We start from the raw sequence: 17,193 nt of genomic DNA, 5'->3' as shown, positions 1-17,193 counted from the left end.
CACTGAATAACACTTAGCAACTGATTATACCGGTTTTTTTACTTGAATGACAACCGAGCCTGATCATACCGTTAACTGAATACTATATTGCAAACAGCTGTCCGGCAAAGTGTTTTAAATCGAAAACAATTAATCAAACTTTCAAATCGCATCCCATTATCAATAAAACAATTGCAAGCAACACGCTACCTATCAGTAACAAACAACAATTAATTATTCATAAACTGATTAGTTTTATATTACTTTAGCTGTCAATAACTGACATCAAACATTTGTAGCACTTGAAAACGTGTTACGAAATGCTTAATAACTTTCACTATTGTCATGACATTGCCGAGAATCGATTGCGAGTGGAATCGAGTGGTGTAACTAGTGACCTATCGATTATCGAGACAAGGGTACTCAAAGTTTTTAATTATTGGACGAGTTTTAGTGTGTGAAGAGGGGGGTATGTACTACTCTTTATATGTTCTGAGATCCTGTTGGTAATAGTGAACAAATCCATTTATAAATTATTTTGATAATCAACTGAGGCTAAAATAATTTTCTTCATCTAACATTCACATCAATCGACAAACGATTAGATGATTACTTTCTGTCAAATATAGCACGTCTAACTATCAAGTGTTTATTTTTAAAACTTAACTATCTAATAAAGGTTTATTAAATTAATATTTAAATTAGCAAGCCGAGTCCCTCGTATGGATATAATTCGACATTAAATATTCATCACATCTGTCTAGCTAGACAGAAACTAACATTAAAATATTAGAAACATTATAGAGAAAATACTCGAAAGTTCCGATAGTTTGGTGCTCAAAGGAGATAAAAAAACTTTTAGTATCACTTTCTTGGTCTATTGTTGAGAGTAACGAGTCACGATCGGATGCAAGACACTATAATAGCTACTTATTAAGACAAGGGACTGGTAGCAGTACTAGTATTGCATGTTTGAACCTCTGAACCTTAGATAGATAAGATCATATCATCAGCTTTAATTATGGGTGACTGAAATGAGAAAGACAGTCGCTGAACTGTCATTTTGTGGATGTGATTTGATATTTTTGCGTTGAGTGTACTTTAGACCCAGTAATGATGAGAACTAGAACCGTACGGTTCTAGTTCTCATCATTACTGGGTCGCGGTGTGGCGCGTCGCGTTATCAGAGCACCAGAGATGGGCCACAGTAGGGCTGATGCCTGATCCAGAGCTGCGGACTACCTAGCTGGTTTACCGGGTCTCCGGCTCGAAGAGCAGGAGTAGGAACAGAGTGGTTTTTAATCAGTAAAGTCTGACACTCCTTTTCGCCTCGCCCTAGGCGGGAGAATTGATTGGATGATTTCCTCCCTCAAAAAAGCAGTAAGTCGTGCTTTTGATGGGGTCATAGATAATATTAGTTAGTTACAGACAGAAATTATTTAAAAAAAAGAATCTGTTAGTATTACAAACATACAAATGGGTCTCCAGTGTAATAATACATAGAAAAAATAAGTGAGACGGAGCGTTACCGCGGGCCATATACGAAATAATATTACAGACCAAAAAGCTAGACAGGCCTTGAGACGTTGTCCTTGAAATAATTCTGGATCCAATGAATATTAAACAGTTCCCTAGATACAGCTTGACTCGTTTCAAGAACTAAATTACTTGGTTCATGGGAATAGCAAAACGTGTATCAATGAAATTAATAATCATAATTGCAAAATGCAAACGTTGAATTATTTTCTACCGTGCAATATCATGCAAATGTAACTTCAGGGAAAGTCCCTTTGTTTACCAATAATCATTATTTATAATTTGCACTCATATTGTTGTATTAATACCGAGATAAGATAAAGCAATCAGAATCTCGTGATATTGCCAATTCGATCAATGATTGATTGGCTATTTTGGGATGGTAAAGCGTGATTTTCATCGAAACCAAAAACGTGAGGCTTTTAAAGGTCATCCATTCTTACTCTCTCACACATAATCTTCATATTAAAATGAATCGTCGAACACAAACGAAGAAAACAGCATTTACTTTTATTTTTAATGCCAAAGATAAGACTGGCCAAGGACATGAACGTGATTATTTGCTAATTTATTATTGTTTATACATCACGTATTTTTATGAGACAATCTGATTGCTTTAATACTGTCTTTCGAAGTATAATTGACTCTGTGATATGATGATTTTTCAACAGTATTACAGTTTACATTGAAAAGCAATCTTCTGTTTTTCTTGGATCCTGATATTCTTAGTATTTTAATTTGTTCTTTCAGCTGTGTCATTGTTTTTAAATCTTGGTAGCTGCCATTCTGAGTTTTGCACTTTTGTAGTTTTTGTATTCATTTGGTTAATATAAATAAGATTTCGTTTACATTAATTATGAGTAGCAACTCTTTATTTCACACAAAAAATATGATGGCGAGACACGAGGTTATTTAGGCGAGAGTAAATTTACATACTTATCGTTGCACTTCTAAAATTCAAATGCCATTTATCTAAAACATGTACGTTCATTGATGATCACGTTAATCAGGTTTGTGCGTTGTTCCACCAGCCGTGGACCAATCGTAGGCTCCTAAACAAATACAGAGCTGTAAGGGTGTGTGCGTGACAACGTGCCTAAGTCACGTGCTCGGCGCCCGTCGCCGCCAGTGTCACGTGAACCAACTTTGTCTGTAAACATTGATTGCACCGGAATTTTGTTAGCCTAGGAATTTTGTTCACCTTCCTTAAAACTTTAGGTCAGACGAAGGTCGTTCTCTGAAATTTGAATGGCTTCGTTTATCCTGGTTTCATCTTTGCTTTGTTTAAAAAAGCTTTAGGTTTTGTGACAAAATTAGTTTGATGGATGAGATGAGAATTGTCGATGTGTTAAAATGTGTCTAGAGATGTCATCAATGTTTCTTCCATATCTAACGGTTTCAAAAACATGCTTCAAAAAAATTACACTATCGTACCGTTTTAAATTCTCCAGAAAACACATAATATGTTCAAATGAATGAACGCGAATTAAACCAATGAACATTCTCCCAAACGCTTCAGTTGGGAATTATCTATGTAACCCAATTTGTAACGCAATCGGACAGCGATTCCCAATAGAAATTGTTCCGTATACGATAAAACTATTAACAAAACTATCGACCTCATTCCTGAACTATTTTCATTTGATTTTAATACCATTTGAGATACAAATTTTTGTCTAAATTTAGAAATAACTTCCCTTCGCACTCAGAGTCATTTAATGTAATGGTTACTTAACCGAGTCTATAACAATTGTTTGCGACACAAAGTCATTACTAAGGAATAGTTTAAGTAATCATTAAATGTCTCTGAGTATGGCAGTTAATAGAATTCCAAAGAATGTGACTTGCCTTCTAATCCAATTCTCAGTTCCAGAGAATTTCTCGGCTTTATTAAATGACCAAACAACAACAAAGTAAATTCTAGCTTACACGGCTCTCAAGTTTTCTACACGTGCAAAGGTTTTTTGTTTTCTATTAAACAAAGTGTTTACTTCCAGTCCTTATACTCGGAACGGCACGTGCAGTAGAAACCTCATTGTTGAAAGTACTGTAGAAAAATTTCCTTCAAATTCAAGTATTTTACCAGGCTTCTTACTTTTGCGATGAAAAGGAAAGTATTGAGAATGAAGCAAGCGAATGTAATGTAAACAATCCTATAGATGCTATTCATCAATTCATAACAAAAACAAAAATTGCCAAGCCACGTCCTAATAGGTATAAAATTCTGGTAAATTCCAAATGTACTTGGTCGACCTACTTGGAATCTGGTGTAAATTAAATTGTAATTACAATTCCGTACGTGGGTACGTGTGATCGTGTGACTGTTCCAAATATATGACCTGATTCTAACTGCTTTGTGACAATGCGTTTAGTGCATTCAGTTCGTTTGACAAACTTCATTTGTTAATGCTGTTAATTGTCTTGCTTTTTATTTATCGTTATCGTTAGCATCTTTTATAGCTTCTGCTCAATCTAAAGCATTTGGTATCATGATTTTCACTTCCTTTGCCATTACTATACTCTTTAGATTGAATTACATTTGCTTCTCTAGCAACATGTTCAATAGTTATCATTAAAGTTTTTACTATTTGCTAATTTAACTACAAAAATATCGTCAACTTGATTTCGGTCACAACTATCAAGCATCTTTGTAGGTCAGTTGATAGTCACGACCACACGGGTCGTGATATTGTTAATTTTAACTCATGTTTTATATTTGTCATCATGACTGTAACTAGTAACCTATGGTGTAACTACTAACTATTCTAATTAACTAATCTCTTCTGTAGAACGCGTTCTATACGACATTTATGTTCGTCTGTTGTTAATGCCTCGCAAATTGGGCTCGAGTCGTTGTTTTAAGCCGATTCTTTTTCCTTTTACATTTGTAAATCAGTATCTCTGACTGTTTCAGTTGCGTTGTTTTGACCTAAATCTTTTTATTCAACAGTAGTTCATACTGGTTTAGTTACCAAGCTATCTTATTTAAATTCATCATCGTTACGTTATTAAAAATCAATCAAAACAAACGTTTGATAGCGTATCAACGGTATAGTTTGCCGTGCTGACTACATCTGACCTTGCTAGACGATAATTTAGTGAAACAAGCAAGGCCTGCTCAATGTCATGCAAATTGTTGCAATCACGCCCACTTCTTGCTCGATCTGTGCATGGATTGAAGATGCGTTTGCTATTACTGTTGATGTCACTATTTGTTTTATTGTAGTGTCAATTTAAAGTAGTGTTTTGAATGTGTCTCTAGTGTGTAGTGATCGTGACTACTGCTTTATGTAATGTTGTTTTAAGTTCTGTCTTTTAATTTGAAAGTGTGTCTTTATTTGGGTATCTGTTTTCGCAATGTTCATTAGTAAAATGAACTTTAATATCAACAGCTTTGTTTTAATCCCAAAGCAATCTATTAAGTTCTTTTAAGTATAACAAAAGTATGCACCTAGTTGTTACTTCATTTTTGAAATTAATTACTATACAATTACCCTTTGAACATAAACATTAAAGATATACAACACTTACAACACTATTTACATAAAACAAATGCGATCAATTAATAATACGTTCAACAAAGAACATCTTGACAGTTATGCAATACTTCGCCGTATAGATGGCGCAGTTGTCGGAATCCTTACAAGTACCTACCCTAAGCTCTCATTATATTCTTATTACATATAGCCTGGCATTGAAACTTCAGTATGTTGCCAAAATTCTCACATATATTACGTATATATTCGACTTTAAAGCAGCCTTTAAAAATTACCCTTAACTTTTTTCTTGGTGGGACAATTTTCAAAATATAATCGTCTCTTTTGTAGAGGATAAAGATAGACAGTTGTTATAATAGAAATAGTTTAAAAAAATATATAATTGTAAGTCACGAGACAGTATTGCAGTTAGAGTAGTTACCTAGTTTTATTTTTTATTTTATTATATCGTAAATCTACTTTATGTATGGAGGTGAAGGATAAATGCAAGTTTGACTTGACTTAAACGCATATTTTCTTGATAATACTATTTAACATTAGTCTGATCCTTCAAAATCTGTCCAGTCGTTCTTCAGATCCACAAGTTTCATCCTACAATGTGGATAGATGACCAAGAAAGGTCGAAGGCTGCCACTGGATGTAGGTTGCTTGATGCTTCCAACTTTAATCTGGTAGTCATAGCTTATGTTCAGCAATAGCAGTTTTGTGGCTGATATCGTCAGTCACGCTGAAACTACTGAACGAATTTCAATGAAATTTGGTATACAGACAAAGTATGAACTAGCTTGGGTGATAGAATACTTTTTACCTCTTGTAAACGTGAGGGAAGCTGCTGGCAGAATCTAGTTCTCAATGAAGTAAATAAAATACCTACAACAACTTTCGTAGTTGCTTTATAATAATATACACATTTTAAAAGTCAAAAACAAACATTGGAACATTAATACCGTTGAGTATTAAGTAGGTAATAATAATTTATGTACATAGTAGGTATATAGGTAGGTATGTGTTTGTGTGTTCGTTAACCCGGTTCTTGTGAATAATTGCCGTATTTACTATTTGTATGTACTTGTAAACTTGTAGTATCGGTGTTTACTTTGTTATCGTGGTTTTAAGGGGTTGACAGAGGCGTAGTACATTATTTATTGATAAAAGTTTTTAAAAAAGATAATTGTATTCTTCTCCTTTTTCCGAGTTATGAGTTGACTGAAGATAGCTTGAAAGTATTTCAGCACCTCATGCTACCCCGAAACTATCAGTAATTTTTAAATATTTTCAACCTTAATAAAAATTACATAGTATAAAACAAAGTCGCGCTCTCTGTCCCTATGTCCTTTTGTATGCTTAAATCTTTAAAACTACGCAAATAATTTTGATTCGTTTTGTTTATAGATAGTGATTCAATAGGAAGGTTTATATGTATAATACATGCATAGTATATCACCATTACACCCATAAGAAGTTGGCGCGGATCGCTAGTTATTGCCATAAAGTTCAAAATCAATTTAAAAGAAATATGATTGCTTCAAATGTTAACTTTCAATGTAGGTATATAGTATGACCTTCACCTATATTAGACAAATATTTAGGTATATAGGTCGTCCTAATAATAATACCTAATATAGCTTTAAGTAGGCTAAACTCAGTGCCAAGCACGGCATTGTCAAGTATCCAATTTTCACGAGAACTTGGATATTATACTGCATTTTATGGTAATTGGAATAAAATGTATTGGTGATACTTTCAATGAGTTATTGTTATGTATTTATATTTTGTATATACTATACTTTTGTATTAAATTCTTGGAATAGTAAACTGTATTAGAGGCTCTTTAGTGCAACCAATTGTCAATACAGGAAGTTTATTATATACCTATATTTGGATGTTCAGTTGTTATTACAAAATTTTATATTAATTTTAAATTAGGTAACAGTAACTTATGCAGGAAATTTGTATTATCCTACTTAATATTATTAATGTGAAAGGTTTGTATGTTTGTTTCTCTTTCACGTCATAACAGCTGAAGGGATCGAGATGGAATTTGATTAAAACAGGGGTAGGGATAAGGTAGGGCGAGGGGATAGGTTGCATAAATACATTAGGTTTTAAATTTAAAAATTCTTAGTATTAAAATGTACTGTGTGTATAGTGCAGTTAAAAACATAATTAATTGTTATTTGAAAAAAAAAATGCGGAAGTACACTATTCCTGAAGAGAAAGCAGTACAGGCTTCATATATTATTATTATCATACACATATATTATCTTCACAATAATCCCTTCAAGGCGACACCAGTGCATACAAACTAGGAACTAAAGTATAAAAGAAACTATCCACTAATAATATCTTCAACAAACACACACATTCTTCGTGCATACGGTAAAATTACTTCTGTTACCAACCGACCACTTGCCAAAAACTACTCAACGCCCTACATTTTACACAAACTAAACAAACCATTTACAACCCTATATCTTACTAAATAAAGCTCATTTTAATACAGAGTTAAACTTCTTCTCCGTATACCAAGTGAATGTCGACTTTATGACGCTTTGCATAAAGTTTGTTTTTGAATGATGATTGTTAGCGTAGAGTAACCTTCCGCAAGACTGCTGCTATGGCCTCGCTCCTTCCACGTTCAAGGTTCAGTTCCTAGACGTTGCATTTAATGTAATTTATGCTGTAAGTTTTATGCGGTAAAGTTTAATTTTCTTTTGTTTTGTTTTGTAGTTGGAGAAAACTTATTTTGTAATTGTTTTCGGATTTGATAATAATGTCTATCTAGTATTATCGTTAGATTCTTGTCTCCTAATGTGTTTTAAAATTAACTGTTCTTAGTTTGTTCTTTCACATTTCCGTTACGGACATGAGAGTTGGCAACGCGTTCTACCTTTGAAGTAACATCACCAACAGTGACAGTCCACTGCTGGACACATAAGAAGGTTAACCATACCCACACTTGAAGAAACTAGTTAGAGATCAGTTTTAAAAGATTTAAATGTAACAGAGAGCACTTGCTCACACACAATCTCTCTCACGTCCCACGATACCCACTGCAAGAGTAGCGGTGGTGACAATATGCCATAGCCAATATCTAATAATATCGTACATACTCCAATCTGTGAATCAATTCCAGTACCAAGAACTCACTGAGCGCTTTTACAATTATATTAAAATGGAGGCGGCAGTTTACGAGATATCTTCCGGGAAAAACAAACGTAATAACTAACGAGTCTCGTGCTATAAACAAGAAAAATATTGTAACGTAAATAGCGTAGTAATAAAATGTCATAAAATCCCAATCTTTGAATATAATGTGACAAGTCTGCTATTTAATATAAAAATCTGATGACGTTTCATGCAAAACAATACGATAAAGTTCAAAATGTAATAAAAAAATTGACAGAAAAGTATAGGTTGAGCTGCCGACGACCGTACTTACCGTACATTATTTGGGTGTTAATTAAAATCATTGAAATACTTATAACCGCATAGCGACGGCAAATGAGTGCTTCTATAATAAGATTTCTTATCGAAATCCTTCGCAACTTGCTTAATTATCGATTACAAAGTATTGTTTTAGAAAACTCCTAAACAAAGTAATTATAATCGTAGAGTAAAGGCTTTTCATTAAAACTGTTGTTAATGCCTGATTTTGCTCGTAAATGTATTTGGCGCTAGTGTCGCTTTTGGGCATTCACCCTCTATCTTTTTCCTATATAGAAATATTCAAAGTCAAGAATAATTAGATCAATAAAGGCACATTTAAATGTCATTATCATAATAAGGTAAGGATACGTGATAGGTATATTACGTAGTAGGAGCTTCTATCAAACCTTTGATGAAACTAATTTACTCATTGAGATCTACTATCCACTTATTGAAAGCGTCTATCTAAGCCTTCAATCTTTACGGAAAACAAACAGGATGATGGCTAGAAATTGCAAAGCAAACAACACGTTACAACCATGCCGTGAGCAAACGATCTAAATATAAAACATATATCATATATTCACACGTCTATATATAGCCGCGGTTATCTAAAGGACAAATTGTGAAAAGAGGTCGTTACCATGATAAGGGGTTAACTTACTGAAATAGGCTCTTAATTTAACAAACACTTGTTTGCACACCCCTCTATTTACTCGAAACACCAATCACGCTGTGTATATTTTTGACTTTCATGTCCAAAATTAGACACTGAATTAATTTGTCATAGTAATTTTACTGTGTGTTTGAAAAAGTAATTGTTTACAATACATGAACCTCTTCGTCTAGTGTTAATATAAGTCGCCAAGGTTCCTCCGGAAATCGACTCATGCGCTCGGTGTGTGCTCGGTAAACTTCGGAAGCGTTCGGCTATCTTCGTCGGTCGTGGAAATTGACATTTTGTCTTGGGAAAACATTTTCTTAGTATGATATTTTTATGTTCTATTTTTAGTTTGTAAATACATAGTGATGATTGGTTGGTGGTTTGCTAGTGTATATGTTGTCAATATTTACATTAATATAATCACACAGATGTAAAACACGTTTTTGTTGAATAATTTACGTACAAATTATTATTTGACTATTTTTTACTGTTTACATGAATGGCTTTGTTTTCTATGAGTTATGTTATAATCATGTTACAAAAAGAGTACAAAGGCATTCGGTTTACCTGGTACAAAATTTATAAAGGGATTTCCAAAAACACCAATTATTTATTGTCATGTTTAATTGGACTTCTTCGAAAATATCTTCCTCCATTTTTTAAACCAGGTTATCCTATTGCAAGTAGGTATCCGGTTTGTAAGAGAAAATCCTTAATAATTGGTTATGTATCAGTTAGTCAATCTGATATCATCATTTTATTTGGACCTACAATCATATTATCGGTTTCTTAGTTTCCTTACCTTACCAATTAACATCCTGAAAACAGCGGCTTCACCCGTATAAAAATTATACCAATGCCCAACTCAGCTCAAACCTAATTTCATCAAAAATCAAGCGTGATTGACGGACAAGACAAACATCCAAAGTAACAAACTTTCACATTTATGATATAAGTGTGATTTAAACACTTTTTTTTAATTCCAATGAGTAAAAGAGAGCACTATCACTGTCTCAGCTTACCATCAAAAGCCCGTGGTAGTTCACTGTTGGACTGTGGCCTTCCTCCACAAAAGAGAAGATTCCCATAACCTCTACAGCCAGGCAGCCAGGCTGGATATCACACATAAAAAGAACAGGGACCTTTGCTGCCCAATCTCATTTATTCTCTTAAATAAATGTGTGTGAGAGAGAGAGCGAGCTAATAAGACAAACATCTTGATATCGCTATAAAAAAGTACGTGTAAATATTCAGTATACTATGTAGCACGTGTCTCTTATATACTTATCTATGTACATGATTATTTAAGTATAATATCGCACGTGAATTCCGATGCATTGAATATGTACATGTTTATGTATCTGTGTTATGTAGTCATGTTTTGATTTGGAGATTTGGTTTTTATATGCGTGGTGTAATCTTAAGGGGTAGATAGAGGTGTCTGTCTATATACAATTATACATATTACACTCTGCTTTTGTCTTCAGTGAAATAGAAGATTAGTTGATTAGGAAATACATATGACTTTGGAAAATAAAATTCCATGCAAATTATTCACGATTTCATCTTTATTTAAATGTAGAAAAGAGTTTTTGAAACTAAAGTTTACCTACCAAAAGTTTATTTAATAAATGAAGAAACTAACTTAAAAATCATTAAGGCCATTTCTCTTTCATTTAATTTGTTTTTTAAATCAAAAAACAACATAATTAACAACATGAGTGTATATGCTATGTATGTTATGTACACTTATTAATTCATTTCCGATAATGTATGTAGTCGTTCTTCAGCCAAGGCCGAAACACTATCTGTATCGATAAAACGATTCTAAACGCTCTTGGAATCGAGACGCACAATCATACATATAGGGGTTTCCTCGTTGTAAAATATGTTGTATTTACTTATATTATTATGTATTTGTAGAGGGAAAAACCTATTTGCTTCGTTGCTGTATGTAGTATTATCTTAGTAATACATAGTCTAGTAATAGTCTTTATTTTGGTCTATAGATGGTCAAATTTTAAATGGGATCTTTATTTTTTGGTCTTATAATCGGAGTATGTTAGAATACGGATAAAGCGGACTGCCTACCGAGTAACCGGGTCTACGGCTCGAAAAGCAGGAGTAGAAATGGGGTCAGTAAGAGTCTGACATTTTAAAATATTGATAAAGATAAATAGGTTATTTTAAGTGTGGGAGAGCTCCTTCTCGTTTCGCCCAATGCGGGAGAAGTCATTGGATGTTTTTCCCCTCTAAAAAAAGGATGTCAAAACTCAGATAACAGTGGATTTTAACATTTAATAATATGATTTTAGGTCCACATTTCTGATTGATGTTGGTTGTTGTATTTAAAAATATTGGTAAAGATAAATAGATGTACAAAAATCACTTATCGCTGCCTCCAAAAATAACCAGTATAACATTTGAAGTTAACATTTCAAAACAATTATGTTTTCTTATTATCTTTTTGAAAGAGCAACGACTTGTATTGTTGTAGTCTAACCTTAAGTTCATCAATATTTCAAACGTCGATCCGTACGGCTAATGACCCGCGTTAAAAATAACTTGAACCTACTGTTTACTTTTATTTAAAGGAAAATTGGTTCATAACTTACTCCTTTGGTACTTAATTTAATTGTATTCTAGCTAAGTTAAATTATATGGTTTTATACTCACCCATCATTGTGATATAACAAATTGGTTTTCTATATTCATATTAAGTTGTAACATAGGAGACTAACCTATCACCGTAAATCGGTTATAATTTCAAAGTCCATGTCTCCATTGAAAGTATTAGAAAGCCCAAAAAAGTCAACTTCTTTGACCACTACGTGACTATCATTCAACTAAGGAAACAATCTTTGACAAAATATGTGAACTTGATAATGTCATATTTCTCTTTTCTTAACACAATTGTTTTTGTATTCTTCTGTATACTAAATCTCTATCTCCCCTTGTCCACAGGCAGTAGACTGGTGGTCAGTGGGAGTCCTGACCTACGAACTCCTGACGGGAGCGTCTCCCTTCACGGTGGAAGGTGAGAAGAATACCCAACAGGAGATCACCAAGCGCATCGTCCGGTGCAGTTACCCCGTCCCGCCCGACGTCAGTCCCGAAGTCCAGGATTTTATTAGGAAGTAAGTATTTTGTTTCGTACATGTCAACTTTTATTTATACTACTCTAAAGATTTAGTAAGAATTTCAAGAAAGAAGAAGAAGAAAGTATTTTACCAAGAGAGAAGTATTTTTTATCAATCATGGTCTTTTTGTGTGCAAAATTGTATCTTAATCGGTTTAGTAGTTTTTGAGTTGCTATCACAAAGAAACATACATACAATATTATATTGAGAATTATCGAAAGATGAGTCTACTCATACACAGAATTTAATTACAAACTTTAGATAATTCCAAATATTGAAACTTCTAATATGTTGTAGAAGTATGTAAAGACTTAGACTGTTCTCTTCTTAACGAATAGCAGCAATTTATTTATTAAAGACAGACATTATTGTAATAAATGTAACACAGTTTTCTAACGCAAACAATGTATATTTTCCACAGATTGTTGGTGAAAGACCCGCGACGCAGGCTCGGTGGTGGTGAACACGACGCTGAGGAGCTGAAGAGGCATCCCTTCTTCCAGGTTAGATATCCTATGTATTCCTTGGACACCAGAGTAGGATAAAGTGAAGACACAATGTTAAGTGTCTTGGTACTTACATACATGAATAAAACATTAAAAATTTCAAGTTATTCAAATTGTATTAAAAACGTTTAACTTATATTCTCTTTATCATACTCAGATTAAAAAGTTCCTAGTAGGAATGGACATATTTATCCAATTACTGATATAACCAAAGTACAGTCAATTCCATGAAAGAAATGATGTAATTCCATTTAACGCTGACATTTTATTTCTCCAAAAGAATCACTCAACCAATAACTATCTATTTAAACTTGTATCTTGTAGCTGTTGATTCATCATTAAGTCTTTGACTGCCAATAGGAAACTGTTGAAGGCAAATCCTCCGCTAACGTCGGTCACCGGTGACCACCACGGCGTTCAACGTGTTAAATAACTACTCAACTCACTTGTTGTCTTGTAGATTTTTGATTCACCATCAAATAAATAAATGAAAATATGATTTCCCTCACCAGAACCTAGACTGGGAGGCAGTAGCTCGCCGTGAGATCCCGGCCCCGTTCGTCCCGGTCCTGACACACGCGGCGGACACCTGCAACTTCGCTGACGAGTTCACCAGGATGCCGCCCACCGACTCGCCGGCCCAGGCGCCTAAACATCACGATAAATTGTTCCTTGGTAAGGTTTTATTATTATTTTACAGTTTATATTATAACGGGTGTCCCAATAAGAACGCAAGATTTAAATTTGGCGGCATTCGAAGTATCATTGTTTGACATTTGAACACGTGTTATTTTTTGTTAGTATAAGGTACGAGGTTAGTAAAAATGGAGCGCTACACGATTAAAAATGAGGCAGGTCAAGCGCAAATAGTCAATCATGGTGTTCGGTATCGTAAAATGATAACCAGTCTTTTCGTACCTCGAATTGAAGAAATGGATTTGGAAGGCATGTGGTTTCCACAAGATGGCGCCACATGTCATACAACCAGAGAAACAATTGAATTGCTGCATCAGTCATGTCCCGGTCGTGTTATTTCACGTTTTGGAGACCAGAATTGGCCGCCTAGATCATGTGATTTATCAACATTAGACTTTTTTCTTTGGGGTTTCTTAAAGTCGATGGTTTATGCGAATAAGCCGACGACGACTCAAGCCTTTAAAAGGAAATTGGACGCTGTATTAATGAAATACCGCAGCATTAATGCAAAACGGTCATTGAAAATTTCATTGAAAGATCGCGTATGTTTCAGCAAACCAGCGGCAGCCATCTGCCCGATGTATTGTTCCATAGATAACCTCATACTCTCTACTTTACGATATTATAAAGCTTTCACGATTTTTTTAAAAATATCTGCATTTTATTTAAAATTTAAATCTTGCGTTGTTGTTGGGACACCCTTTACTTGGGTGAACCTAGTGCTAGACGAGTAAAGCAAGGGGTTAGCTCCCCCTCAATAAAAGCCGGGTCAAGCTTTATTAATGTAAAGCTGAAAAACTGAACTTGAAACTTCAGTAATGTCAGAAATAGTGGCAACATCTTTGTAGACTATATTTTTCAATAGAACTTGATCTGCCTCCTCACTGTAAACATAGGTGCTACGTTTTTTAAGGCTTTTTGAAAATCGCTAATAGTAATTCAATCTAGAGTTGAGCCGGATATTAATATGGCTAAAGAATCACCTTTTCGTCTTTCATTTAATAAGTTTAACTTTGGACAAACTTCTTTTTACTTTAGAAAAAGCGACCTTACAATGCTTAGGACATAATTAACCTATTTTTTTCTTGTTTCCAGGCTACTCGTACGTGGCTCCTAGCATATTGTTCTCGGAGAATGTCATATCAGACCAGATATGGATGCAGGCCACCGGACAGAAGCACGATAAACTCAAAGGATGGGTTGCCAAGGTAAATATACTTATTATGATTTAAAAGAAATAATAATTACTTGAATATTCCTGTTTATAAATGTGATAAGAACGCTTTTGTATCCCTGCTTTCATTATAGTTTCCAGTTCCAAAAAACTTTTATTTACTTGACTTACCATTTCGTTCTGGGTTTCATCTCTCTCTCTTTATCAAATTACATCAAAATCGGTTTAACAATTTAGACGTAAGAACAAGCACTAAAAATACAATAAAACAGTAATTCCTCTTCGAAAAATAATATTACAGTTGACATAAGATGACTAATATATTTCCTTTCTTAATATTCCAGGACTCACCATTTTTCCAAAAGTACTCTGTGGAGCTGAGCACTCCTCTGCTCGGTGACGGCTCATACTCCGTCTGCAGGAAGTGTATCCACCGGCAGACTGGCAAGGAATATGCTGTCAAGGTAAGCTTACCATTCCATTTATTCAGAGACACATTCCATTAACCCATTCAAAGACAAATTCACACTATTATAGGAACTTAGACAGAGGATCTATGATCTTTGTATATTCTTTAGCGTTTATCACATTAATATTTACTATTTATTTATAGTACAAATCTATGTACTTGTATTCGATTCCTAAGTCATAATATTAGGATTTTCTGTCCAATTTGTAATGTCAATACTAAACGATATAAGAAAGGAGAGTACTCGTTTATTAAAATAAATTTTTGTTATACTTCTTATGTTATGTATGTCCATAGGCGATTGCTTACCATTAGATGATCTGTTTACTCATTGAGCTTCTATACTATACCATAAGAAACTAAATATATCTTTGTTTTGTCCCATACAGATTATATCGACACAGAAAAAAGACATCAAACAGGAGATCGAGCTGCTGAAGGCGTGCCAAGGGTGTCCCTACATCATCACGCTGCACGAGGTCTTCCATGACTCGGTAAGTAACATTATTCATTGAAATAAACTAAATTATTAATGTAAACTATTCTATTTGTATTTGTATAGGCTCACCCCCTATTACATGGGACTTATAACACAAATGGTGAAAAGTGGGTGTACATTGTATAGAGGCATTACGTGCCGTAATGAGCACCTCTGCCTACCCCTTCGGGGATAAAGGGCGTGACGTTGCTTTGCTTTTTAAAGTATTTTATTCCAAAAAATCGAGTTTTACTTGTTTTCTGATACAAATGTTCGTTATTTAATTAGAATTAAACATTTCTTCCGTTAAATCTTGATTTCTTTAGATCTTAATAACATGGTAAATTGCCTTATAATTGAAGTAGCTAGTTCCGCGCGGTTTCACCCGCTCTGCTCGGCTCCTATTGGTCATAGCGTGATGTTTTATAGCCTATAGCCTTTCTCGATAAATGCACTACCCAACACAAAAAGAATTATTCAAATCAAACCAGTAGTTCTGGAGATTAGCGCGTTCAAACAAACAAACTCTTCAGCTTTATAATATTAGTATAGATTAAAGACTATCTGTATATGTTTTTATGTCTTATACTAACAATGTGTGTTTCCCCTCAGGCGTTTACGTACATAGTGACGGAGTTAGCTAGCGGCGGCGAGCTGGCGTCGCAGCTGTCGGGCGGCGCGCTGGCCGAGCGGACGGCGCGCAGACTGCTGGCGCAGCTCGCGCTCGCACTGCGGCACATGCACGCGCGGAAGGTCGTGCACAGGGACCTTAAGCCAGAGGTATGCAGCTGTTACTGTAGCTTTTATTGTATTTAGCTTTTCTTCTCACATAGTGAATGGCGGATTTAATGTTTTATAGCATCTTCTATCAGTCAATCATATTTATGTACTGTTTTATGGGTAACGCGCTGACTAATCATCTGATGGTAAGCAATCAGTGACACCCATGTACTCCCCATAACATCCAAGGATACAAGTGCGTTATGGGTGGATTCCTATAACACTTAAGCACAGAAGTGTGTTGTAGGTTTGTGCTTGGGACAAAACACAACAAATTAAAATAAAATAGTGATAAAAATTCTAATACTAAAAAGATACCATCTTAAATTAATAATAATTTTAATGCGCTTTCAACCTTATATGGTTGCAAATTCGACTACTTATCGTAAAATCTCTTAATTTAAAATTACGAGAAACACATATTTCGAAATACGTAACAATCAATCTATGCCTCCCCAGTATTGATTATAACTTTTTAATATTAATAATATTTGTCTTCCCTAGAACATCCTCCTATCGACGCGATGCCTAGAAGAAGCGCGTGTGAAGGTGGTGGACTTCGGTTTCGCGCGGCGGTCCCCCGAGTGTCCCGAGGAGCGGCCCCGCATGATGACGCCGTGCTTCAGCCTGCCGTACGCCGCGCCCGAGGTCGTGGCCCGCGCGCGCTCCCAGGCCGCGCCCGGATACGGCCCGCAGTGCGACCTCTGGAGCCTCGGCGTCGTCTACGTACGTATATTCTCTACACTCTACCATTACTACATACGCACTGTCATTGCACTCTTAACTACATTTATACACAAATTTTACAAGTATAAACAACTGCCTTTGGAGTATAAACGAAATTA

General features: G+C 34.9%; 1 protein-coding gene and 1 long non-coding RNA gene across 3 annotated transcripts in view; one reads left to right on the top strand and one right to left on the bottom strand.

Annotated features, from left to right (window-relative positions):
- LOC118276808 (ribosomal protein S6 kinase alpha-5-like) overlaps positions 1-17,193 on the top strand; it is a 95,501-nt gene that overhangs the window by 70,414 nt on the left and 7,894 nt on the right. For both annotated transcript variants that reach the window (XM_050699681.1, XM_050699682.1), the window contains exons 7-14: positions 12,070-12,242; positions 12,667-12,748; positions 13,264-13,426; positions 14,543-14,655; positions 14,966-15,085; positions 15,480-15,584; positions 16,181-16,348; positions 16,853-17,074. In XM_050699681.1, the coding sequence (XP_050555638.1) occupies positions 12,070-12,242; positions 12,667-12,748; positions 13,264-13,426; positions 14,543-14,655; positions 14,966-15,085; positions 15,480-15,584; positions 16,181-16,348; positions 16,853-17,074 (1,146 nt within the window). The remainder of the gene's footprint in view (positions 1-12,069; positions 12,243-12,666; positions 12,749-13,263; positions 13,427-14,542; positions 14,656-14,965; positions 15,086-15,479; positions 15,585-16,180; positions 16,349-16,852; positions 17,075-17,193) is intronic.
- LOC118268738 (uncharacterized) overlaps positions 1-17,193 on the bottom strand; it is a 242,283-nt gene that overhangs the window by 221,798 nt on the left and 3,292 nt on the right. The window lies entirely within an intron of this gene.

This window comes from Spodoptera frugiperda, chromosome 17, assembly GCF_023101765.2.
Source record: "Spodoptera frugiperda isolate SF20-4 chromosome 17, AGI-APGP_CSIRO_Sfru_2.0, whole genome shotgun sequence".
Lineage (NCBI taxonomy): Eukaryota > Metazoa > Arthropoda > Insecta > Lepidoptera > Noctuidae > Spodoptera > Spodoptera frugiperda.
The sequence above is the reverse complement of the archived record's forward strand: the minus strand, read 5'-3'. Positions and strand labels throughout refer to the sequence as shown.